The sequence below is a fragment of the Trichomycterus rosablanca genome, chromosome 13 (assembly GCF_030014385.1).
Source record: "Trichomycterus rosablanca isolate fTriRos1 chromosome 13, fTriRos1.hap1, whole genome shotgun sequence".
Taxonomy (NCBI): domain Eukaryota; kingdom Metazoa; phylum Chordata; class Actinopteri; order Siluriformes; family Trichomycteridae; genus Trichomycterus; species Trichomycterus rosablanca.
In genome coordinates, this window is record NC_086000.1 from 39,043,818 (window position 1) to 39,071,626 (window position 27,809).

Here is a 27,809-nt window from a genome sequence, read left to right on the forward strand (position 1 = left end):
GTGTTAAATGCGATGCAGTTGAAAATTAGGGTGCACCTAACTTTTGTGCTGGTGCACCTAAGAAAAAAAGTTAGGCGCACCAGTGCAACCAGTGCAAAAAGTTAGTCTAGAGCCCTGCTTTAGATCCTTAATAGTGTGTGTATGTGTGCGCGTGCATGCGTGTGTGTGTGTGTGTTATTAGTGAGGGAGTGTGTAGAAAACCTGAATAAAGGGGAGGAGAAGGAGAACCTCGTGGCATCATTATGGGGAGCAGAACGCTGTTTACGGGTTCTTGAGAGTGTAAGTACAGTCGATTATTTTTACCCATGGGGGGCATGATAACTGCCATCACAGAGCTGAGCAGAATTATTTTGGATAGGAAATGAGGTTGTAGTCATTTTAAAATGGAATGTTATAAAGTTTGTAAATGTTTTTATAAAATGTGAATGTATCAGTAGGGGAGTGATTTTCTAAATGTGATTAACGGTACCTTTAAAGCATTTGATCAAACATTTAGTCCAACAACAGAATTTGAAGATTTTGCTGAAGGGCCCAACAGTAGCTGTTGTGGGGATTAAACATTCGACCTTGTGATTAATACAGTACCTAAAAAGTTACAATACAATAGCCACTGATCCAACACTGTGTTTATAATACAGGTAACGTTTCATAACCCAGAGAATCAGACGTACCTGATCGCTTACAAAGATTCTCAACTCATCGTTTCATCAGCCAAGTGAGTCGAGTCTGTTCTGATAGTTCAGAGGATATTCACAGGTATTTAATACCATTTCTAGTGAACACCCTGTCTCTCTGTGTGTGTGTGTGTGTGTGTGTGTGTGTGTTTAGGGCTCTGCGACACAGTGAGTCCATGATTCAGCTCCATTATAGCATAAGCTCTGGCTCCGCCCCTACTTCTGGTAACCATGGTAGCATGAGTAAAGCAGTGGAGAACTGTATGAGGGCGGTTTTGGGTGTAATGCTGAACCTCACACACGAAAACGGTAACTAACACACACACACACACACATTATACACACGCCCGCCAACACCCAAACTCCAAACTACACTGGGTATCTAAATACAGTTCTGCTTTATTTTTATCCAGTTTGTTCTCTTTTTAATAGTGTGTGTGTGTGTGTGTGTGTGTGTGTGTGTGTGTGTGTGTGTGTGTGTGTGTGTGTGTGTGTGTGTGTACAGAATGGGGCAGCACTAAAACAGGGGAGCAGGACGGGTTAATGATGACTCTGTTAAACTGTGTGCTGAAAGTTCCTCATTTTCTCCCTCAGGATCAGAGATTCGACATCCGAGTTCTTGTACGTGACTGTTTAACACCACTATATAACATCACTATATAACATCACTATATAACACCACTATATAACACCACTATATAACACCACTATATAACACCACTGTATAACACCACTATATAACACCACTATATAACACCACTGTATAACACCACTGTATAACACCACTATATAACACCACTGTATAACACCACTATATAACACCACTATATAACACCACTGTATAACACCACTATATAACACCACTGTATAACACCACTGTATAACACCACTGTATAACACCACTGTATAACACCACTATATAACACCACTGTATAACACCACTATATAACACCACTGTATAACACCACTATATAACACCACTGTATAACACCACTGTATAACACCACTATATAACACCACTGTATAACACCACTATATAACACCACTATATAACACCACTGTATAACACCACTATATAACACCACTGTATAACACCACTATATAACACCACTATATAACACCACTGTATAACACCACTATATAACACCACTGTATAACACCACTATATAACACCACTGTATAACACCACTATATAACACCACTGTATAACACCACTATATAACACCACTATATAACACCACTATATAACACCACTGTATAACACCACTGTATAACACCACTATATAACACCACTGTATAACACCACTGTATAACACCACTGTATAACACCACTATATAACACCACTATATAACACCACTGTATAACACCACTGTATAACACCACTATATAACACCACTGTATAACACCACTGTATAACACCACTATATAACACCACTATATAACACCACTGTATAACACCACTGTATAACACCACTGTATAACACCACTATATAACACCACTATATAACACCACTGTATAACACCACTATATAACACCACTGTATAACACCACTGTATAACACCACTATATAACACCACTATATAACACCACTGTTTAACACCACTATATAACACCACTGTATAACACCACTATATAACACCACTGTATAACACCACTGTATAACACCACTGTATAACACCACTATATAACACCACTGTATAACACCACTGTATAACACCACTATATAACACCACTATATAACACCACTGTATAACACCACTGTATAACACCACTATATAACACCACTGTATAACACCACTGTTTAACACCACTATATAACACCACTGTATAACACCACTGTATAACACCACTATATAACACCACTATATAACACCACTATATAACACCACTATATAACACCACTGTATAACACCACTGTATAACACCACTGTATAACACCACTGTATAACACCACTGTATAACACCACTATATAACACCACTATATAACACCACTGTATAACACCACTATATAACACCACTGTATAACACCACTATATAACACCACTATATAACACCACTATATAACACCACTGTATAACACCACTATATAACACCACTATATAACACCACTGTATAACACCACTGTTTAACACCACTATATAACACCACTGTATAACACCACTGTATAACACCACTGTATAACACCACTATATAACACCACTATATAACACCACTGTATAACACCACTGTATAACACCACTGTATAACACCACTGTATAACACCACTGTATAACACCACTGTATAACACCACTGTATAACACCACTATATAACACCACTATATAACACCACTGTATAACACCACTATATAACACCACTGTATAACACCACTATATAACACCACTATATAACACCACTATATAACACCACTGTATAACACCACTATATAACACCACTATATAACACCACTATATAACACCACTATATAACACCACTATATAACACCACTGTATAACACCACTGTATAACACCACTATATAACACCACTGTATAACACCACTGTATAACACCACTGTTTAACACCACTATATAACACCACTATATAACACCACTGTTTAACACCACTGTATAACACCACTGTTTAACACCACTATATAACACCACTGTATAACACCACTGTATAACACCACTATATAACACCACTATATAACACCACTGTATAACACCACTATATAACACCACTGTTTAACACCACTAGAGTTTAAAGGTATTAAAGGTTCTCATAACTCACTTCCTGTAGATTATACAAAACACAGAAATCACACGGTGTAAAATGACAGCAAAAATACAAACAATTTAACAAACATATTAATAGTTGTTATAAACAGTCAAATTCTCTGTTTTAAAAAAAATGCTTTATAGGGAACTAATTTATATTGCTGAGATTATATTAATTTTTTTATTTAACATAATGAAAGAAAACCATTAAATGTAGTAAAACGTTTGCCGCATTTGATGCTTTATTTCAGTATGTTAAATACAATTAGTACAAGTGTGCTTGTGTGTGTGTGTGTGTGTGTGTGTGTGTGTGTGTGTGTGTGTGTGTGTGTGTGTTTGTGTGTGTTCAGGGACTGGGACTGTTGATAAACCTGGTGGAGTACAGCTCCAGGAACAGACAGGTTCTGGTGGAGATGGAAGTGGATTCAGATCTGCTGCAGTCTGAGAAAGACGAGAAAGTGAAAGTAGAAAAAGTGGCACAAATGGAAAAGGTGGAACCGATCAAGTCGGAGATGGAGGACGGTGAGCAGATGAAAGTAATGGAGAAGGTGGAGGAGACGGACGGAGAGGTGAAAAGAGAAAAGCAGGAGGAGAACATACAAAAGATTAAGACAGAGATGAAGGTAGAAGTTCCGGATGAAGAAACTAACAGTCTGAACACTAAAGGAACGTTGAAGGCCCTCGGTGCTCTGGTGCAGGTAACACAAAACTCATACAGCTTCATGGTGCTTTAGTGCTTGAAGTAATGAATTAATGATCAAATCGTTGAGGGTTCAAGTCTCATTAAGCTGCTGCTGAGGGAACCCTGTTGGTTTGGTGGTCATTACTGATTTGTGAATAAAGTGGAATGAATGAAAGTAAATAAACATGTGAATTTAATTGCAGAAATAAAAGAAGAATCAGGAGCATCTATAGTTTTATGTAGAAGTTTGTGCACCCCTGGCTAAATACCACATTTAGTGCATCATTTAATGTAAACTGAAACCTTCACATTTTTAAAAAATAAAAACTTTTGTCTTGTAATTGGTACTGCACTTTTTATTTGACTAGCTTAAATAAAATAAGATTAACATTAGAAGAAAAAATATTTATTTTTAAAGTAGGTACAATTTCTAATGAATCTCAGGATTTATGGAGGGTTCTAAACTGTGTTTAATGTGTTTGTGTTGCAGCTCTTCCTGGAACGTGAGAGGGCGGCGGTGCTGGCTGAGGCGCAGGCTGATGACATCATCAGTGAGGCGCCAAAGTCTCAGACAGATGAAAGCGGCCGATGGCAGGTGACCAGTGGAGAGATGCAGTGGGTTGCGTCCGAAAACAACAATACTGATGAAAAGGAAAAGGAAAAAGAGGAGGAAGAGGAGGAGCTTGACTTTAATAAAGGTTTATCTTCATAACTAATATCTGTCTATAAAAGTAAATCTGATTATATCTGATATGTTTATTTTTATCTATGTTCAACTTCAAATGCTTTAGTAAATAATTTTTTATTTCTAATATTTAAATGTCTGATAATATCGGTAAGTTTTACCCAAAGTTCATGTGTGTATATTTACAGTTTTGGGGAGAAAATATGTGAGCGCTGCAGATTGATTCGTTTATTTATAGACATTTCTATAGTCTGTTCATTTAAAGAAAAAACTTAGAGTTAAAAAAATCTGTGTATATATCTATATATACTCATATGTGGGTGTAACATGAAAGGAATCCTCTTGTGTGTGTGTTGCAGTACTGCAGCATGCTGGGAAACACATGGAGGACAGTATTGTAGCGTCGTACACTGCGCTGCTGCTGGGCTGTTTGTGTCAGGACTCTCCGGTCTGTATGAGACTTTTCTGTATTTATTAACATTATTACAGTTTAATGTACATTCCCCCCTCACTGCACTCAAACTGCTTTTAACAACGATTATCTGCACATCTGATTCATCTGTATTTAGTCACATATGAATAAAGTCACATGCTGTTTGCTACTGTTGCTTTGAACTTTTTGCTAATAAAATAAGTATATGATAATGGGTTTAGATCAGTGATGTGGGTGGTGCATTCTTTCTACACCAGAAATGAAGAGCAGTGAATTCTAACAACTTTATACAATTTCTATTGTATAAAACCATCTCTATTGTAAAGAGACTGTTGTAACTGGTTGTACCGGTAATTATGTAATATGTTGAAACTAGACACTTCGACTCCACCACTAGGGGCGTCACCAAGAACATTTTATTACATGTTGTATTATGTATAATAACAATTTTGTGTGTGCGTGTGTAGATAAATGTAAATGCAGTGAGACAGTGTTTACCTGAAGGAAATTTCTCCATCATGACTGAGATGCTGAAAAGATTCCTCAACTTCATGAACCTGACGGTAAGAAGCTCAGAGTTACAATTAATAGTTTACAACAATGTTAAAATAATAACTAATAAAGAGAAATGATTACTATTATTAATTATTAATGATTATAATTAATAATAAACTATTTTAATTTTATTTTATGTGTAATTATAAATTAGAATAATAAATATTTACTGTAAGGTTATTGTAGTAATAATAAATGTTTAATCTTTGCTAAGTTGGTTAAAAAATTGAGCTGCGATTTTGAGATTATTGTTTTTGTGTGATTGTGTGATGATTACGTTTGTTAGATTGTGTGATGTGCGGTGATTGTGATTATTGCTTTTGGGTGACTGTGATGACTTTCTGTGATTATGTTTGTGTAGATGTGTGTTTGTGTGAGATTGTGTGGATGTGTGTTTGTGTGAGATTGTGTGGATGTGTGTTTGTGTGAGATTGTGTGGATGTGTGTTTGTGTGAGATTGTGTGGATGTGTGTTTGTGTGAGATTGTAATCACTGTGGTGATTGTGTGTTGATTATGTTTGTGTGGATGTGTGTTTGTGTGTTGATTGTGTAGATGTGTGTTTGTGTGAGATTGTAATCACTGTGATAATTGTGTGTTGATTATGTTTGTGTAGATGTGTGTTTGTGTGTTGATTGTGTGGATGTGTGTTTGTGTGAGATTGTAATCACTGTGATAATTGTGTGTTGATTATGTTTGTGTGGATGTGTGTTTGTGTGAGATTGTAATCACTGTGGTGATTGTGTGTTGATTATGTTTGTGTGGATGTGTGTTTGTGTGAGATTGTAATCACTGTGGTGATTGTGTGTTGATTATGTTTGTGTGGATGTGTGTTTGTGTGAGATTGTAATCACTGTGGTGATTGTGTGTTGATTATGTTTGTGTGGATGTGTGTTTGTGTGAGATTGTAATCACTGTGATAATTGTGTGTTGATTATGTTTGTGTGGATGTGTGTTTGTGTGTTGATTGTGTAGATGTGTGTTTGTGTGAGATTGTAATCACTGTGATAATTGTGTGTTGATTATGTTTGTGTGGATGTGTGTTTGTGTGTTGATTGTGTGGATGTGTGTTTGTGTGTTGATTATGTTTGTGTAGATGTGTGTTTGTGTGTTGATTATGTTTGTGTAGATGTGTGTTTGTGTGTTGATTATGTTTGTGTAGATGTGTGTTTGTGTGTTGATTGTGTGGATGTGTGTTTGTGTGAGATTGTAATCACTGTGATAATTGTGTGTTGATTATGTTTGTGTGGATGTGTGTTTGTGTGTTGATTGTGTGGATGTGTGTTTGTGTGAGATTGTAATCACTGTGATAATTGTGTGTTGATTATGTTTGTGTGGATGTGTGTTTGTGTGTTGATTGTGTAGATGTGTGTTTGTGTGAGATTGTAATCACTGTGATAATTGTGTGTTGATTATGTTTGTGTGGATGTGTGTTTGTGTGTTGATTGTGTAGATGTGTGTTTGTGTGAGATTGTAATCACTGTGGTGATTGTGTGTTGATTATGTTTGTGTAGATGTGTGTTTGTGTGTTGATTGTGTGGATGTGTGTTTGTGTGAGATTGTAATCACTGTGATAATTGTGTGTTGATTATGTTTGTGTGGATGTGTGTTTGTGTGTTGATTGTGTAGATGTGTGTTTGTGTGAGATTGTAATCACTGTGATAATTGTGTGTTGATTATGTTTGTGTGGATGTGTGTTTGTGTGAGATTGTAATCACTGTGGTGATTGTGTGTTGATTATGTTTGTGTGGATGTGTGTTTGTGTGAGATTGTGTAGATGTGTGTTTGTGTGAGATTGTAATCACTGTGATAATTGTGTGTTGATTATGTTTGTGTGGATGTGTGTTTGTGTGTTGATTATGTTTGTGTAGATGTGTGTTTGTGTGTTGATTATGTTTGTGTAGATGTGTGTTTGTGTGTTGATTATGTTTGTGTAGATGTGTGTTTGTGTGAGATTGTAATCATTGTGATAATTGTGTGTTGATTATGTTTGTGTGGATGTGTGTTTGTGTGTTGATTGTGTGGATGTGTGTTTGTGTGAGATTGTAATCACTGTGATAATTGTGTGTTGATTATGTTTGTGTAGATGTGTGTTTGTGTGTTGATTGTGTGGATGTGTGTTTGTGTGAGATTGTAATCACTGTGATAATTGTGTGTTGATTATGTTTGTGTAGATGTGTGTTTGTGTGAGATTGTGTGGATGTGTGTTTGTGTGAGATTGTAATCACTGTGATAATTGTGTGTTGATTATGTTTGTGTGGATGTGTGTTTGTGTGAGATTGTAATCACTGTGGTGATTGTGTGTTGATTATGTTTGTGTGGATGTGTGTTTGTGTGTTGATTGTGTGGATGTGTGTTTGTGTGTTGATTATGTTTGTGTAGATGTGTGTTTGTGTGTTGTTTGTGTGGATGTGTGTTTGTGTGAGATTGTGTAGATGTGTGTTTGTGTGAGATTGTAATCACTGTGATAATTGTGTGTTGATTATGTTTGTGTAGATGTGTGTTTGTGTGTTGATTATGTTTGTGTAGATGTGTGTTTGTGTGTTGATTATGTTTGTGTAGATGTGTGTTTGTGTGTTGATTATGTTTGTGTAGATGTGTGTTTGTGTGAGATTGTAATCATTGTGATAATTGTGTGTTGATTATGTTTGTGTGGATGTGTGTTTGTGTGTTGATTGTGTGGATGTGTGTTTGTGTGAGATTGTAATCACTGTGATAATTGTGTGTTGATTATGTTTGTGTAGATGTGTGTTTGTGTGTTGATTGTGTGGATGTGTGTTTGTGTGAGATTGTAATCACTGTGATAATTGTGTGTTGATTGTTTGTGTAGATGTGTGTTTGTGTGAGATTGTGTGGATGTGTGTTTGTGTGAGATTGTAATCACTGTGATAATTGTGTGTTGATTATGTTTGTGTGGATGTGTGTTTGTGTGAGATTGTAATCACTGTGGTGATTGTGTGTTGATTATGTTTGTGTGGATGTGTGTTTGTGTGAGATTGTAATCACTGTGGTGATTGTGTGTTGATTATGTTTGTGTGGATGTGTGTTTGTGTGAGATTGTAATCACTGTGGTGATTGTGTGTTGATTATGTTTGTGTGGATGTGTGTTTGTGTGAGATTGTAATCACTGTGGTGATTGTGTGTTGATTATGTTTGTGTGGATGTGTGTTTGTGTGAGATTGTAATCACTGTGATAATTGTGTGTTGATTATGTTTGTGTGGATGTGTGTTTGTGTGTTGATTGTGTAGATGTGTGTTTGTGTGAGATTGTAATCACTGTGATAATTGTGTGTTGATTATGTTTGTGTGGATGTGTGTTTGTGTGTTGATTGTGTGGATGTGTGTTTGTGTGTTGATTATGTTTGTGTAGATGTGTGTTTGTGTGTTGATTATGTTTGTGTAGATGTGTGTTTGTGTGTTGATTATGTTTGTGTAGATGTGTGTTTGTGTGTTGATTGTGTGGATGTGTGTTTGTGTGAGATTGTAATCACTGTGATAATTGTGTGTTGATTATGTTTGTGTGGATGTGTGTTTGTGTGAGATTGTAATCACTGTGGTGATTGTGTGTTGATTATGTTTGTGTGGATGTGTGTTTGTGTGTTGATTGTGTGGATGTGTGTTTGTGTGTTGATTATGTTTGTGTAGATGTGTGTTTGTGTGTTGATTATGTTTGTGTAGATGTGTGTTTGTGTGTTGATTATGTTTGTGTAGATGTGTGTTTGTGTGTTGATTGTGTGGATGTGTGTTTGTGTGAGATTGTAATCACTGTGATAATTGTGTGTTGATTATGTTTGTGTGGATGTGTGTTTGTGTGTTGATTATGTTTGTGTAGATGTGTGTTTGTGTGTTGATTGTGTGGATGTGTGTTTGTGTGAGATTGTAATCACTGTGATAATTGTGTGTTGATTATGTTTGTGTGGATGTGTGTTTGTGTGTTGATTGTGTGGATGTGTGTTTGTGTGAGATTGTAATCACTGTGATAATTGTGTGTTGATTATGTTTGTGTGGATGTGTGTTTGTGTGTTGATTGTGTAGATGTGTGTTTGTGTGAGATTGTAATCACTGTGATAATTGTGTGTTGATTATGTTTGTGTGGATGTGTGTTTGTGTGTTGATTGTGTAGATGTGTGTTTGTGTGAGATTGTAATCACTGTGGTGATTGTGTGTTGATTATGTTTGTGTAGATGTGTGTTTGTGTGTTGATTGTGTGGATGTGTGTTTGTGTGAGATTGTAATCACTGTGATAATTGTGTGTTGATTATGTTTGTGTGGATGTGTGTTTGTGTGTTGATTGTGTAGATGTGTGTTTGTGTGAGATTGTAATCACTGTGATAATTGTGTGTTGATTATGTTTGTGTGGATGTGTGTTTGTGTGAGATTGTAATCACTGTGGTGATTGTGTGTTGATTATGTTTGTGTGGATGTGTGTTTGTGTGAGATTGTGTAGATGTGTGTTTGTGTGAGATTGTAATCACTGTGATAATTGTGTGTTGATTATGTTTGTGTGGATGTGTGTTTGTGTGTTTATGTTTGTGTAGATGTGTGTTTGTGTGTTGATTATGTTTGTGTAGATGTGTGTTTGTGTGTTGATTATGTTTGTGTAGATGTGTGTTTGTGTGAGATTGTAATCATTGTGATAATTGTGTGTTGATTATGTTTGTGTGGATGTGTGTTTGTGTGTTGATTGTGTGGATGTGTGTTTGTGTGAGATTGTAATCACTGTGATAATTGTGTGTTGATTATGTTTGTGTAGATGTGTGTTTGTGTGTTGATTGTGTGGATGTGTGTTTGTGTGAGATTGTAATCACTGTGATAATTGTGTGTTGATTATGTTTGTGTAGATGTGTGTTTGTGTGAGATTGTGTGGATGTGTGTTTGTGTGAGATTGTAATCACTGTGATAATTGTGTGTTGATTATGTTTGTGTGGATGTGTGTTTGTGTGAGATTGTAATCACTGTGGTGATTGTGTGTTGATTATGTTTGTGTGGATGTGTGTTTGTGTGTTGATTGTGTGGATGTGTGTTTGTGTGTTGATTATGTTTGTGTAGATGTGTGTTTGTGTGTTGTTTGTGTGGATGTGTGTTTGTGTGAGATTGTGTAGATGTGTGTTTGTGTGAGATTGTAATCACTGTGATAATTGTGTGTTGATTATGTTTGTGTAGATGTGTGTTTGTGTGTTGATTATGTTTGTGTAGATGTGTGTTTGTGTGTTGATTATGTTTGTGTAGATGTGTGTTTGTGTGTTGATTATGTTTGTGTAGATGTGTGTTTGTGTGAGATTGTAATCATTGTGATAATTGTGTGTTGATTATGTTTGTGTGGATGTGTGTTTGTGTGTTGATTGTGTGGATGTGTGTTTGTGTGAGATTGTAATCACTGTGATAATTGTGTGTTGATTATGTTTGTGTAGATGTGTGTTTGTGTGTTGATTGTGTGGATGTGTGTTTGTGTGAGATTGTAATCACTGTGATAATTGTGTGTTGATTATGTTTGTGTAGATGTGTGTTTGTGTGAGATTGTGTGGATGTGTGTTTGTGTGAGATTGTAATCACTGTGATAATTGTGTGTTGATTATGTTTGTGTGGATGTGTGTTTGTGTGTTGATTGTGTAGATGTGTGTTTGTGTGAGATTGTAATCACTGTGGTGATTGTGTGTTGATTATGTTTGTGTAGATGTGTGTTTGTGTGTTGATTGTGTGGATGTGTGTTTGTGTGAGATTGTAATCACTGTGATAATTGTGTGTTGATTATGTTTGTGTGGATGTGTGTTTGTGTGTTGATTGTGTAGATGTGTGTTTGTGTGAGATTGTAATCACTGTGATAATTGTGTGTTGATTATGTTTGTGTGGATGTGTGTTTGTGTGAGATTGTAATCACTGTGGTGATTGTGTGTTGATTATGTTTGTGTGGATGTGTGTTTGTGTGAGATTGTGTAGATGTGTGTTTGTGTGAGATTGTAATCACTGTGATAATTGTGTGTTGATTATGTTTGTGTGGATGTGTGTTTGTGTGTTGATTATGTTTGTGTAGATGTGTGTTTGTGTGTTGATTATGTTTGTGTAGATGTGTGTTTGTGTGTTGATTATGTTTGTGTAGATGTGTGTTTGTGTGAGATTGTAATCATTGTGATAATTGTGTGTTGATTATGTTTGTGTGGATGTGTGTTTGTGTGTTGATTGTGTGGATGTGTGTTTGTGTGAGATTGTAATCACTGTGATAATTGTGTGTTGATTATGTTTGTGTAGATGTGTGTTTGTGTGTTGATTGTGTGGATGTGTGTTTGTGTGAGATTGTAATCACTGTGATAATTGTGTGTTGATTATGTTTGTGTAGATGTGTGTTTGTGTGAGATTGTAATCACTGTGATAATTGTGTGTTGATTATGTTTGTGTGGATGTGTGTTTGTGTGAGATTGTAATCACTGTGGTGATTGTGTGTTGATTATGTTTGTGTGGATGTGTGTTTGTGTGTTGATTGTGTGGATGTGTGTTTGTGTGTTGATTATGTTTGTGTAGATGTGTGTTTGTGTGTTGTTTGTGTGGATGTGTGTTTGTGTGAGATTGTGTAGATGTGTGTTTGTGTGAGATTGTAATCACTGTGATAATTGTGTGTTGATTATGTTTGTGTAGATGTGTGTTTGTGTGTTGATTATGTTTGTGTAGATGTGTGTTTGTGTGTTGATTATGTTTGTGTAGATGTGTGTTTGTGTGTTGATTATGTTTGTGTAGATGTGTGTTTGTGTGAGATTGTAATCATTGTGATAATTGTGTGTTGATTATGTTTGTGTGGATGTGTGTTTGTGTGTTGATTGTGTGGATGTGTGTTTGTGTGAGATTGTAATCACTGTGATAATTGTGTGTTGATTATGTTTGTGTAGATGTGTGTTTGTGTGTTGATTGTGTGGATGTGTGTTTGTGTGAGATTGTAATCACTGTGATAATTGTGTGTTGATTATGTTTGTGTAGATGTGTGTTTGTGTGAGATTGTGTGGATGTGTGTTTGTGTGAGATTGTAATCACTGTGATAATTGTGTGTTGATTATGTTTGTGTGGATGTGTGTTTGTGTGAGATTGTAATCACTGTGGTGATTGTGTGTTGATTATGTTTGTGTGGATGTGTGTTTGTGTGTTGATTGTGTGGATGTGTGTTTGTGTGTTGATTATGTTTGTGTAGATGTGTGTTTGTGTGTTGATTGTGTGGATGTGTGTTTGTGTGAGATTGTAATCACTGTGGTGATTGTGTGTTGATTATGTTTGTGTGGATGTGTGTTTGTGTGTTGATTGTGTGGATGTGTGTTTGTGTGTTGATTATGTTTGTGTAGATGTGTGTTTGTGTGTTGATTATGTTTGTGTAGATGTGTGTTTGTGTGTTGATTGTGTGGATGTGTGTTTGTGTGAGATTGTAATCACTGTGATAATTGTGTGTTCATTATGTTTGTGTAGATGTGTGTTTGTGTGTTGATTATGTTTGTGTAGATGTGTGTTTGTGTGTTGATTGTGTGGATGTGTGTTTGTGTGAGATTGTGTGGATGTGTGTTTGTGTGTTGATTGTGTGGATGTGTGTTTGTGTGAGATTGTAATCACTGTGGTGATTGTGTGTTGATTATGTTTGTGTGGATGTGTGTTTGTGTGTTGATTGTGTAGATGTGTGTTTGTGTGAGATTGTAATCACTGTGATAATTGTGTGTTGATTATGTTTGTGTGGATGTGTGTTTGTGTGTTGATTGTGTAGATGTGTGTTTGTGTGAGATTGTAATCACTGTGATAATTGTGTGTTGATTATGTTTGTGTGGATGTGTGTTTGTGTGAGATTGTAATCACTGTGGTGATTGTGTGTTGATTATGTTTGTGTGGATGTGTGTTTGTGTGTTGATTGTGTGGATGTGTGTTTGTGTGTTTATGTTTGTGTAGATGTGTGTTTGTGTGTTGATTATGTTTGTGTAGATGTGTGTTTGTGTGTTGATTATGTTTGTGTAGATGTGTGTTTGTGTGTTGATTGTGTGGATGTGTGTTTGTGTGAGATTGTAATCACTGTGATAATTGTGTGTTGATTATGTTTGTGTGGATGTGTGTTTGTGTGTTGATTGTGTAGATGTGTGTTTGTGTGTTGATTGTGTGGATGTGTGTTTGTGTGAGATTGTAATCACTGTGGTGATTGTGTGTTGATTATGTTTGTGTGGATGTGTGTTTGTGTGTTGATTGTGTGGATGTGTGTTTGTGTGAGATTGTAATCACTGTGGTGATTGTGTGTTGATTATGTTTGTGTGGATGTGTGTTTGTGTGTTGATTGTGTGGATGTGTGTTTGTGTGAGATTGTAATCACTGTGGTGATTGTGTGTTGATTATGTTTGTGTGGATGTGTGTTTGTGTGTTGATTGTGTGGATGTGTGTTTGTGTGAGATTGTAATCACTGTGGTGATTGTGTGTTGATTATGTTTGTGTAGATGTGTGTTTGTGTGTTGATTATGTTTGTGTAGATGTGTGTTTGTGTGTTGATTATGTTTGTGTAGATGTGTGTTTGTGTGTTGATTATGTTTGTGTAGATGTGTGTTTGTGTGTTGATTATGTTTGTGTAGATGTGTGTTTGTGTGTTGATTGTGTGGATGTGTGTTTGTGTGAGATTGTAATCACTGTGGTGATTGTGTGTTGATTATGTTTGTGTGGATGTGTGTTTGTGTGTTGATTGTGTGGATGTGTGTTTGTGTGAGATTGTAATCACTGTGGTGATTGTGTGTTGATTATGTTTGTGTGGATGTGTGTTTGTGTGTTGATTGTGTGGATGTGTGTTTGTGTGAGATTGTAATCACTGTGGTGATTGTGTGTTGATTATGTTTGTGTAGATGTGTGTTTGTGTGTTGATTATGTTTGTGTAGATGTGTGTTTGTGTGTTGATTATGTTTGTGTAGATGTGTGTTTGTGTGTTGATTATGTTTGTGTAGATGTGTGTTTGTGTGAGATTGTAATCATTGTGATAATTGTGTGTTGATTATGTTTGTGTGGATGTGTGTTTGTGTGTTGATTGTGTGGATGTGTGTTTGTGTGAGATTGTAATCACTGTGATAATTGTGTGTTGATTATGTTTGTGTAGATGTGTGTTTGTGTGTTGATTGTGTGGATGTGTGTTTGTGTGAGATTGTAATCACTGTGGTGATTGTGTGTTGATTATGTTTGTGTAGATGTGTGTTTGTGTGTTGATTATGTTTGTGTAGATGTGTGTTTGTGTGTTGATTATGTTTGTGTAGATGTGTGTTTGTGTGAGATTGTAATCATTGTGATAATTGTGTGTTGATTATGTTTGTGTGGATGTGTGTTTGTGTGTTGATTGTGTGGATGTGTGTTTGTGTGAGATTGTAATCACTGTGATAATTGTGTGTTGATTATGTTTGTGTAGATGTGTGTTTGTGTGTTGATTGTGTGGATGTGTGTTTGTGTGAGATTGTAATCACTGTGATAATTGTGTGTTGATTATGTTTGTGTAGATGTGTGTTTGTGTGAGATTGTGTGGATGTGTGTTTGTGTGAGATTGTAATCACTGTGATAATTGTGTGTTGATTATGTTTGTGTGGATGTGTGTTTGTGTGAGATTGTAATCACTGTGGTGATTGTGTGTTGATTATGTTTGTGTGGATGTGTGTTTGTGTGTTGATTGTGTGGATGTGTGTTTGTGTGTTGATTATGTTTGTGTAGATGTGTGTTTGTGTGTTGATTGTGTGGATGTGTGTTTGTGTGAGATTGTAATCACTGTGGTGATTGTGTGTTGATTATGTTTGTGTGGATGTGTGTTTGTGTGTTGATTGTGTGGATGTGTGTTTGTGTGTTGATTATGTTTGTGTAGATGTGTGTTTGTGTGTTGATTGTGTGGATGTGTGTTTGTGTGAGATTGTAATCACTGTGGTGATTGTGTGTTGATTATGTTTGTGTGGATGTGTTTGTGTGTTGATTATGTTTGTGTAGATGTGTGTTTGTGTGTTGATTGTGTGGATGTGTGTTTGTGTGAGATTGTAATCACTGTGGTGATTGTGTGTTGATTATGTTTGTGTGGATGTGTGTTTGTGTGTTGATTGTGTGGATGTGTGTTTGTGTGTTGATTATGTTTGTGTAGATGTGTGTTTGTGTGAGATTGTAATCACTGTGATAATTGTGTGTTGATTATGTTTGTGTAGATGTGTGTTTGTGTGATGATTGTGTGGATGTGTGTTTGTGTGAGATTGTAATCACTGTGGTGATTGTGTGTTGATTATGTTTGTGTAGATGTGTGTTTGTGTGTTGATTGTGTGGATGTGTGTTTGTGTGAGATTGTAATCACTGTGGTGATTGTGTGTGAGTTTAAGGCCTCCTTGTTTTCTTCACTGTAGTGTGCAGTGGGAACCACAGGACAGAAATCCATCTCTCGGGTTATTGATTACCTCGAGCACTGTTAACACCAATACAGAGGATCTGAACCTGTCAGTACTGGAGGAGACGTAGTACAATTATACACACACACACACACACACACACACACACACACACACACACACACACACACACACACACTACTACATCATCTTTTATTTGTATTGTTTATTTGAAAGCTCTGTAGTGAGTTCACGTTACTGTAAGAGCAATAATAATTTAATAGTTTAGAAATGTAAAGATTATATTTTTGGGAAACTGAAGATCTTTTAAAGAATAACATTTTGTACAATGGATTTTAGTTTTGTTCAGTTGAGCGAAATTAAATATGAAATGGAAGAAAGGCTACAATACAGAATGTAAACACAATTTAAAAGTTAATTGGACTTTAGTTAAACATTTAATGAATTGAATTATTGAATTATGGCATTAATATACAATAAATGTTTAATGTAATTTCACTGTAAAATATTTGGGTTATCAGATTGAGTGACAAACTGCACTAAAAATCAAGATTTGATTGTTTCTTTTACTGTATTTGAAATTCACACCTAAAAGAATCAAAACATAGTAGCTTATGAAACTTAGAAATGTAAACAAATAATGTTTAAGATTGTTTTCTGCAAATCATTTTATTTAGAAGTATTTGATGTTTAAAAATATCATTAAACATTCTTTAACAATACTTTCATATTTTGGCATCGGCAGTTACTAATTTTTAGGTGGAAAAAACATGAACCTCTCCAGTGTCAGTTAAAATTTCAATTAATAGAATTAAATATTTAATTATAACAGTAAATTTAATTTTATATATTTGTAAAATGGTTATACTTTTAATGTTTTTATTTAATTGGTCTTGTTTTATTTCAAGTATTCAAATAAAAGGTTTAAGAAATGTTAAATATTTACATTTAAAATGTTTAAATACATTTTTGTTTTATAAGTCACAGTAATGAGAAGTGTTTTTTGTTATGTAGTTTTCAATCTGATGGGACTGAAATTTAATCCACCTTTTATTGTCTGGTCTTATCTAAAATACAAGATAAATTGTTCTTTTAACTTTAGTTTCTAGTTAATGTTCAAGTTGCAAAAACTTGTGCTACAATTACCTTAAATAAGAATTACAAATGAATTAAAAACAAACTGTGCTATATAAAAATGAGTTTCAGATTGTTTTATTGTTTAATGTGTATCTGAACAATTCCAACTTATATTCCTGTAATTAACAAATCATGTTTTATACATTATGCGTCAGTGTGAGCTACGTAACTCAACAGTTTTAGTATATTTTTTTATTTAAAAACATTCTAATTAGTTTTTAAACTGTCAACTTATTTTCATTTTAAATGTTCTGCGTTTATTCAAATCATTTAGCATATTTTATATTGAATAAAGTTAGAACCAAGGGTTTTTATGTTTTTGTGAAATTAGCTTTGATATTTTGTTGTATCTGTTTTTTTCTTGTTTAATCTGTGATATTTAAAATTAAAAATCTTAATTAAAACGTTAATTAAAATGAATGTTTTGTGCTTCTAAGAGCCATAATGAGTACAATTTTTGTTTTGTTGTGTATATATATAATGTATATATTGCTTACTCGATGTTGGGTTGAATGCTAAGAGCTTTTTTGTTGTTTTTTACAGTTATTATTCTTGATTATTGCAGGAATTAAATAGATATCTATATAAATATGTAAAAATTCATTTGTACCAGTTTTGCAATATTGTTTTTGGTTACTTGTAAATGATTTAATAAAACAATTGATTCTTTAAATTGTCCTAACTGTCTCATCATTTACATTTAATAGTTGTTGCCATGGTAACTGTGCTTAGCTTGTTATTGATGAAACTAGGCTCTGATGGGAGATGGGTCAGTGATTGGCAGCAACATTGATTTTGATGCATTTACATTTTTTTGCAGTGTCAGATTTAAAGAAAAACTCACACTCGAGATCCTAAGGACAAAAAATGGCCTCTTCCCCAAAACTGCTATAAAGATATATATTTTTTATTTTTAAATGAGTCAACCAAAAAGGGGGAGAGGGCAAAAGAGAGAGAGAGAACAAGTGAGAGAGAGGGTGAGAGACAGACAGACAGACAGCGAGAGAGTATGTGTCCGAGTGTGAGAGTCCAGCTCAGGTGGGGTCGAGGCTGCAAATGGACAGAATGTGGTCCTTGCACGTGAATCTTTTTACAGCAGGTGCTCCCAACTTTTCTCTTTTTGTCTGTGCAAAAGTTGAACTGCCTCCTACCTTTATATTTATGAATGAGAGAGGGGCCTGCAGCAGCACCCTGCATATCTGCACCTATTCCTGCAGCAGCTGATGAGTGGGGAAGACGCCCTCTCTTTTTGATGTGTGGGGCAATTCTTCCACCTCTTGCGGTGTTTTGTGCTTAGGAGCAGCACATTCTTGCCCCGTCAAGGGATGTAAGAGACCAGTGTGTGGGTCTTCGTAAAAGCAAAGGTGGAGGAGAAGACTGCTCTCGCTCTTGCCTGGAGCAATTGAGGGGAAGCTCAGGCTTGTTTCGGTGAATTGTGCCAGCCAGGGCCAGTTTCCTTCTGAGCAGCTCCTCTGCCAGTGCAAAGAAGGTGAAAAAATTGTCACAGGTAATGATGTGTGCCTGGAGCCCCTCTGTCATCTCCAGGACCACCCTCATCCCCTGGTTGACTTTAGCTGGATTGCCAGCTGCTTTACCTGTGTACACCTGCAGTCTCCAGGCGTAGAACGTTTTGACAGCACAGGGTGCCCAAACCTTTATTCCATATTTGGCCAGTTTTTTTTGGCATGTACTGCTTGAAGCTGTACTTGCCTCTGAATGGGATGAGCTGTTCATCCACGCAGATGTCCATGTCTGGGCTAAACAGCATCGGCTGGCGGTTTTATCCACATATCCTTTGCGGAGGGCAGCCAGCTTGTCGTTACAGCGTCGGGATAGCTTATCGTTAAACCACAGTGTTCGGCTGATGTGGTAAAACCTCTTGCGGGACATCGTAGCCCAGAAAATGCTCCCCCCTGATTTCTTACTCCAGAGACTGAGGGTTGATCTGTTCTTTTTTTGACCTGTAAACACCAACCGAAATGAGCAGCCCCATGTAAGTCTGCAGTTCCTCTGTGTCCACATTTCGTCAGTCTGTGACTGAATGTCTCCCATGCAGGTTTGTCATTGCCACAATATGCTGCAGAATTTCATCCGTCAGCAGCAGTGAAAAGCTGGACGTCGAGTCACTGATCCGGGCAGTGGCATAGTGTGTAGGTCCCCGGATCTAATCTCTGGCTGCTGGGACGTAGCGGAGCGCCTACGTTTTTGAGGGAGACCAAAATATTTTGCCATTTTTTGAAGTCCATTCTGCCGCTGTTTCATCCATGTTCTCTCTGCTGTCATCTTCAGATGAGTTGGACTCCAGCTAGTCATTTTCTACCTCTGAGGCCTTCTCTCCATCAGACTCAGAGTCCTCAGAGGAGGTTGAGGAGCCATCCTCGTACTCAGAGTGCATGATCAATCCCAGCGTCTCCTGGGTGCTGTAATGACTTGCCATTTCCAGAATGACCACTCCTGCACTACTGCTTATACTTATACCCATGGCTGCAGTACACCTACATCAACAACCTGAGCGAGAGCCCAAACAAAGTCCTATTTTGTTTTGGTTCTTGCTACTTATTGTTTTTATTATTGAATTAGTTTATAATGCAGAGTGTGGTCTTCAAAGAGACACACCGTTGTCCAACATTAATAGTGATACACACTTTTCAAGACACTTATTTATTTATTTTTTACACACACACACCATTATCCAACGTCAATAGCGACACACACTTATCAAGGCACCCTTTTAGAAAACATAAAAAATTGTGAAATTTTGCTGCATGTTTTAAATGGAAAAAAAGTAGTGCCAACTGTTAGAAAATATATAAATTAAAAATTGAAAGCTAGTAGATCAAAATGAAATCTTAACCTAAATGAAAGCATTAGTTTATGTTCAGATAAATGTGTGTTAAAAAATAGCATTTTCAATGGGACATTTTTTGTCCTTAGGAACAAATGTGTCAGTTTTTGTGTAGCTTAGCCATTTAAGGCTAATTTAAGGAATTGACATAACAATTCTAAAATTAATTAAAAATGAATATCCTCTGGCAAATATGAGCTGTACTTATTCAACTCAGCCAAAATTGTTTGAAAATAAAAAAACAAATGGCACAAAATGTCCCTAGGATCTCTTAAGGGTTAACACCATTTGTATTCGGAATTTAAGTTGACCAAATTTTGACCAATTTTTAAAGGATGTCTCATGTAGGAAAGATAATGATTTGTGAAATGTTGTACAGGCTAAGCGTTACCTAACTCTGCATTGTAAGTTATAATAGTTTAAGCCGTTTATATATTCATCATAAATAAGGTAAAATATCTGGAGAACTGTGTATCAGAGCCTAAAAATTCTGGTCATTTCTGCTAATGGAAAATTATTAGCAAGGAAAAATATTATACAAGAAACCTGGTGGAGATTCAGACCCACCGCCAAGATTGACTGCAACTTTATTTTAGGATCGTTTACATCTTGATTTAAATTAAACATCTACCGGATTATCTGGTACAACCTGTTTGATCATGATATATTAGATCATGAATTAAATTAGAAGTGTGGAAAAAACGTAAATGCCGTAAACCGATTTGGAACACCGCCACAGCTTTTGTTACCATGCAGCCTAGTAACGGAAACGAAATACCCAATCAATATCAGGCAGTGTTCCTGGGCATCCAATCAGTGATCGGATTTCTGCCTAATTACGCTGCAGCTGATCTCATTGTTTTGGCGGGAAAAATAGTTTTTAAACAAACACAGCGGAGTTTAAATCCTTCATTTAGAAACTGAGGTAAGCAAATCATTATTGTTCTTTATAACTCTAACCCTTCTTCTTAGTTTTTATCTAAAAATGTTTTATTCGTTTTATTTTTCTGTAGGTCTTAATCACAGTGTAAATAACAGACCGCGTTTTAAATCTATTATTATAATTTTCTGTTATTAGAACATGGCGTCAGTTTAAAACGTTTATTTAAGAATTGTTTAAATAATGTGTAACTAAAATATTAATTGTATGTAGCATATGTGCAATTATCATTAAAGTACTAAATCCTTATAGCTTCAAAACATCTTGGGAGTTTGAAAATGTAAAACATTAGATAAGCCCTCAGTAGTTAAATGTTTGTAAATGGGATCGAGAGGTCGCCGAGACGTGTCCGTACATGGGCTTTTCGGTAGTCGAGCGACGTGTCGGGGTCCCGCGAGGAAAGCGGAGGTCGTAGGCCCGCGGGATCCGAGTATGACGTGCGGGGCCCGGGCACGAGCGACATATCGGAGCCCCGTGACTGTGGACCCTTCGGTTCGGGAGTCAGGGCCCGAGATAGAAGTGGTCATAGGTGACACTTTGGTGATATAAATCACTAACCAGCCCGTTTATGTCCAGGATAAAAAGCGGTCAGGGCGACTCCGGACGCCGAGTCGAGCGCTCCCATCCGGGTCCCGCATCTCTAGGACCTTCCCAAGGCTACTTCCTGTTCCCGCCCACCTGGGGGGCGGGGCTTCGGATACACGGCGCGGTAGGCCTAGGGGGCGACCCACGCCGAGTCCGGGGCCGATACGAGCGCCCCGAGCGTTGGTGTGCTCGGATGTCCCGTCGAGGTCATAAGGTGTCAGACTTATACTCTTGCAGAGGATTCGCCGAGTCTTTCGGTGGAAAACGACGAAACGTCGGAAAAAAGCGAGGTCGCAGGACCACCGAATCCGAGTATGATGGACGGGGGGTGGGGGGGGAACAAGTGAAACTGTTTGATCAGTCCCCTTACTCTGCTGTAGGACTCTGTGTTGAAAATGGTGTAAAAACAGGTCGATTTACGAGCGTGAGGTGCACACTCGGGTCGATTTTTTCGTCCGAGTGCTGGAGACTCGTGATGAATCCTTCACAAAGCGAGAATCCACCATAATAGGACTCTGTGTGGAAAGCGGTGGAGAAACAGGTGTTTTCACGAGTGGCGAAGGTGGGCGGGCTAGGGGGTGGGGGGAGCGGTCTGGGCCCGGGCACGAGCGACATATCAGAGCCCCGTGACCGTGGGCCCTTCGGGTCGTGGGTCAGGGCCCGAGAAAGAAGTCGTCATCTGTGATATTGTTTTCTAACCACCCCCTTTTAGGTCAAAAATCAATGACGCTCGCATCCGGGTCCCGCGTCCGTAGGACCTTCCCGAGGCTACTTCCCGTTCGGACACGCGGCTCCCTCTGCCCGGGGGGTGGCCCAAGTGAAGTCCGGGGCCGATCCGAGCACCTCGGATCTCGGACGTGCTCGTGAGCCACGAGGTCTCGCGCTTATACTCTGGTGGAGGATCTGCTGTGTCTTTTTGTGGAAAGATAGTACATTTCGGAGCGCGAGGTCACAGGCCCTAGGATTAGATCGATCGGGTGGGGGGGGGGGGGGGGGGGGGTTGTGCTTTAACCCTTTGATGTACAACCTGTGTCAAAAGTCACTCAACTGAGTTTTTATTTTCTACATCTTTGCAATGAATTCATTTCGTCATTCAAGCTTCCATGAATTCCTCAATCAACTTGTTTGTTTTTGATCATCACAAATCCTTATTTCAGTTTTATGTTTTTTACTTTTTTAATAAAAATAATTCTTGTATCACTACCCTTCTAATGCACAACACGGGTCAAAAATGGCATTTGACAGAAACTACCGACGTTTCTAAGTGTTTGTAGTCAAAAACATATTTACTGATCTTTTAAAAGACAACCAAAGATTAGGCTCTACAATCTTGAATATGTGTAATACTATTTGCTCGCTAGCTGTTCACATGTTCTAGGGTAGATAGCTTTTATTAGCTAAGACAGACATGAGTAACTGACAAATGTGCATATGAAAATATTCTCGAATGGATGGATATGAGTCATCTTTGACCCACGTCGTGCATCGGAAGGGGTTCATTTGCTTAGCATCGAAGGGTCGATGAGCCCGTGGCAGTGTCGAAGACACCTCGTCACAAAACCTACAGCAAGAGAACCCAGGACAATCTCACACTCGGCCACGACGACTCCTGCCGCTAAAGTCGACCTTTCCCAACCCCTGACCTTAACCTGACACCCCCATCACAACCCTGACCCTGACCGTACATCCCGACGTAACCCCAAACCCAGCCCTGACCCTAAGTCCCAACCTTGATCCAGCCCTAACCTTGACCCAACCCCCTTACTTGACCTTCAATCCCAACCTTAATCAGGCCCCAACCCCTTACCTAGGCTTAACCTTCACTTTTAGTCCCAACCCTAATCCAGCCCCAACCCCTTACCTAGGCTCGACCTTTACTTTCAGTCCTAACCCAGCCCCGACCCCTTACCTAACCTTAACCCCTAGCCTAACCTAACCCCAACCTTGATCCAGCCCTAACCTTACCTTAACCTTTAGTCCTGACCCTATTTCAACCCCGACCCCTTACCTAAGCCTTTAGTCCTAACCCTGATCCAGCCATAAAACCTTACCTAACCCTTGACCTTCACCCCAACCTTGATCCAGCCCTGACCTAACCCCAACCCCTCACCTCTGTCATTCCCGATATTCTCTTAAGCCGATAACCTCGACCATATGGTCGGGGAGGACGGCTTGGTAATCTCATTGACGACTTGGTAATCATAACCCCTAACAACTTCAAACTGGACACGACCTCACACCACCCTGTAGGGTGTCTGTCCTAGGCCACCCCAGAGGGTGGTGTCCGAGTTCTGGGGTGTCTGAATTTTTTTTTTTCGCCTCGACCCTTGTAACTTAGGGTCGGGACGACGGCTTGGTGATCTCATAAAACTTTGGTAATCCATCCCTCCCGAGCTCCGAACTTAACTCTTTGCCAACCCACGTGCCCTCTGACACTCTATAGAATGGTGTTTCGGTTTTGGTGTCTAACTGACCTTCCTGTACTTTTCTGTGAGAAATGACACAGCCACATGCCCTGTTGGTTATCTAGGGTTGGCCCAGTTACAACACATCACTTCAGTTCGGCTGTCTGAGCACTCAGGGTTAGCAGATGACGCTTTGGTAATATAATGCTACTTTGGTAATCTCATCCCTCCCGAGCTCCAGACTCAACTCTTGGTGTCTAACTGACCTTCCTAGACTTTTTAGTGAGAGATGACACATCCACATGCCCTGTTGGTGTTCCAGGGTTGGCCCTGGGTCAACACATAACTTAAGTTTGGCTCTGGGAGCACTCTGTGTTTGGAGATGACGCTTTGGTAATATAATGCCACTTTGGTAATATCCTCCCTCCCGAGGTCCAGACTTGACCATTTGCCAACCTGGCACCGCCCTCGTGCCCTGAAACACCCCAGAGGGTGGTGTTTCAAGTTTGGTGTCTAACTGAGCTTCCTGTACTTTTTTATGAGAAATGACACATCCACATGCCCTGTTGGTGATCTAGGGTTGGCCCTGGGCCAACACATCACTTCAGTTTGGCTCTGGGAGCACTCTGTGTGTGGAGATGACGCTTTGGTAATATATTGCTACTTTGGTAATCACATCCCTCCCGAGCTCCTGACTCGACACGTCGGGGTTCCCAGACAAACTGTTCGATATGTGGAACCTCTGACTTTGAGGAGTCTGTGTATAAAAGTTGAAAAACAGGACTCGAGCTAACAAGTCAGCCAAATGTGGAAAAGTATGTGGAAAAGTGGAGAAATAGGCCGTTTTCGAAAGAACGTCGTGACGGCACCGAAATCGCACCGCACGTGCGGGGCCTGGCCACGAGCGACATATCGGAGCCCCGCGGCCGTGGGTCGAGAGGCCTCCGAGATACGGCCTCCCGGACGTACGCGGATAGGCCTAGGCCCGAAGAGCACGTCTAGGGGTCCCGCGAGGGAAGCGGAGGTCGTAGGGACGCCGAAATCGGAGAGGGCGTGCGGGGCCTAGCCACGAGCGACGTATCGGAGCCCCGGGTCCGCACGTCACTCCCATTGGTTGAAACTCAAACATGTGCTTTTTGCTGGTTTGTAATGTCAATGATGTGTGTTGTATTGTGCTACAGGGTCTTTAATTTCCTTGGGGATCAGTAAAGCATCCATCAATCCATGTGTCTGTCTAACTATTTGCCTACCTTTTATTTATTTATTTCAGCAGGACATGATCCGAGTCAGACCTGGAGCAGAAGATCCGTCCGTGGCCAAGGTGGGCAGCACACGACCCACAGATCCACGAGACGAGGAACCTATGACACACACACAAAAACATATGATGAACACAAAATGCAATAATCATTCAAGAACACCAAGCAGGACGAGTGGTAACCCCTGGTATCAGAATGAGATTTATGGGCCGAGTATGTGGATACACACACACAGACAATCAGCAGTGTGTGGAATGTTAAAAAATAACAATAAAAAATAAAGGAAAAGAACAGTAAAGTGCACAGAAAAGTACCTGAATCGATTGAACAAGATGTGAACAGGTCGGTTGACATTCTTCCGACTTATCATTTAAGCCAAGTAAAAGTAAGTAGGGTTAGGGTCAGACGACACGTGGGATATCTAGGGACGCCTCTGCCATTCCCAAAATTCTCTTAAGTCGGGAACCTGCGACCATATGGTAGGTGAGGACGGCTTGATGATCCCGATGACGACTCGGTGATCATATCCCCTAACCCAGCTTTTTCAAACCAAACCGACACCGCCCCAGGCCAGCCATAGACCCTTCACCTGACCTCTACCTCCTTAGCCTAACCCCCCCCCCTTAGTTGTCCCAGCCCCAACCTGACCCCAACCCCTTTTACCTAACCCCTCGGCCCTGAGCTGTAAGGCAAGGCAAGGCAAGGCAAGTCTATTTGTATAGCACCTTTCGTACACAGTGGCAATTCAAAGTGCTCGACGTAAGAAGAAAATAATCGATTGAAAGCATTAACACATTCCTGAGATCTAGAATCTATGAAAGACATCTCGCAAACAGTTAGTTACAATTAAGAGAATATGAAATTCAAACAAGAGAGATGAAAAATTGGGAACGTGGAAAAATTAAAAGAAAACCTTGTAAAACATACCCTACCATTTGGGAAATACTAAATTAAAACAGGAGAGTCGTACACGAGTCGGCAAGAGTCATTTCTGAGCTCGGGACCCTTCTCACAAACGCTGCGTGCAGAAGTGTACCTCTGGGCGCGATTCCTATCTGTAAAACCGACTCCTCCTTCTTCTCTGGCACTGGTCGACCGACCAAAACTTTCAATACGCTTTAGCTGGCCAATAGGTGTTGTCCTTGCACACTCAGCAAAAAAAGCACATCTTCAGCTCAGATAAGATTTCCTGAAACTGCCTGTAGTCAAGAGCATTGGCTCGAAGTTTTTGCTATTACCCTCATTTTACCATATTTCTTTTAGTTTTTCATTCTCTTAATAATTCTTTTATAGAGTACTGTATGAGTGTTTGTTGACATTACTGCAGTATAATTAATCACTCATAATAACGTGTATCTCTCTTGTTTTAATTTTATATTCTCTAAACTGTAGGGTATATTTTACTATATTTTCCTTTAGTTTTCATGTTCTTAATTGCTTATCTCTCGTTTTAATTTCATATTTCTTAAATTGTAGGGTATATTTTACAATATTTTCTTTAAATTTTTCATGCTCTTAATTTTTATCTCTCTTGTTTGAATTTCATGTTCTTAATTGTAACTAAATGTTTGCAAGAAGTCTTTCTGTTGTATTGTGTTACAGCGGCTTTAATTTCCTTGGGGATCAGTAAAGCATCCATCAATCCATGTGTCTGTCTATCTATTTGCCTACCTTTTATTTATTTATTTCAGCAGGACATGATCTGAGTCAGACCTGGAGCAGAAGATCCGTCCGTGGCCAAGGTGGGCAAAAATGCAATAATCATTCAAGAACACGAGTGGTAACCCCTGGTATCAGAATGAGATTCATGGGCCGAGTACGTGGACACACACACACACACAGACACAGACAGACACACACACACACACACACACACACACACGCACAGGCAATCCAGTGACCAAACGCGTCAGAATTGTACTTGCGACGCTGCAGAGTTCACGTACGCACAGCTCCTGAAACGACACGTAAGGGTAATAAATTAACGTGGTCCTCCCATTTGCCGGACAGACACATAAGCTTGACGTGGAAAAGCGTGTGGGAAGGAAGGACACAGCATGCACATGGCTGTCGATGCTCTTTGACGCACGCTCCGGTTATTAAACTTCACTTGTGAACCTCTGTGCCCAGGGCTACGGTGTTCGTGTTTGGTTTGCACATGCAAAAAAAGGTGAAACAGACGTCCACACCTCAAGAAATCTGTCTACTTAGGTTATCTGACTGTCGTTTCGGTAACACTTTACAAAACGTGTACATAACTAAGCATATACTAACTCTTAACTACCAGTTTATTAACAATGAGTTAATACATCAACTAATAATGAGTGCATCATGAATTAATGATGAATTAATGAGATGTATACATTAACAAATTAATGAGTGACATGTGAATGGCAATTAATAAAGCCATATGTTAACTATTAACATATTATTAACAAATGATGTTAACTAATTAAGTACTTACTGTATTAATTAACATTCTTTCAGTAATGCA

The 27,809-nt window shown here is 38.6% G+C and overlaps 1 protein-coding gene and 1 long non-coding RNA gene across 2 annotated transcripts in view; both read left to right on the forward strand.

Annotated features, from left to right (window-relative positions):
• The window catches only part of LOC134325033 (wings apart-like protein homolog), a 28,452-nt gene extending 11,773 nt beyond the window's left edge, over positions 1 to 16,679 (forward strand). The window contains exons 12-20 of the mRNA XM_063007046.1: positions 182 to 279; positions 639 to 715; positions 829 to 983; positions 1,180 to 1,295; positions 3,784 to 4,131; positions 4,606 to 4,813; positions 5,160 to 5,248; positions 5,701 to 5,796; positions 16,142 to 16,679. Coding sequence (XP_062863116.1) covers positions 182 to 279; positions 639 to 715; positions 829 to 983; positions 1,180 to 1,295; positions 3,784 to 4,131; positions 4,606 to 4,813; positions 5,160 to 5,248; positions 5,701 to 5,796; positions 16,142 to 16,207 — 1,253 coding nt within the window. The 3' untranslated portion in view covers positions 16,208 to 16,679. The remainder of the gene's footprint in view (positions 1 to 181; positions 280 to 638; positions 716 to 828; positions 984 to 1,179; positions 1,296 to 3,783; positions 4,132 to 4,605; positions 4,814 to 5,159; positions 5,249 to 5,700; positions 5,797 to 16,141) is intronic.
• A 4,344-nt stretch (positions 16,680 to 21,023) lies between these two features.
• LOC134324938 (uncharacterized) lies at positions 21,024 to 27,063 on the forward strand. Its single transcript, XR_010014242.1, has 3 exons — positions 21,024 to 21,051; positions 25,327 to 25,377; positions 27,010 to 27,063. It is a non-coding gene; the product is annotated as an uncharacterized LOC134324938 (long non-coding RNA).
• Positions 27,064 to 27,809: the final 746 nt, after the last annotated feature.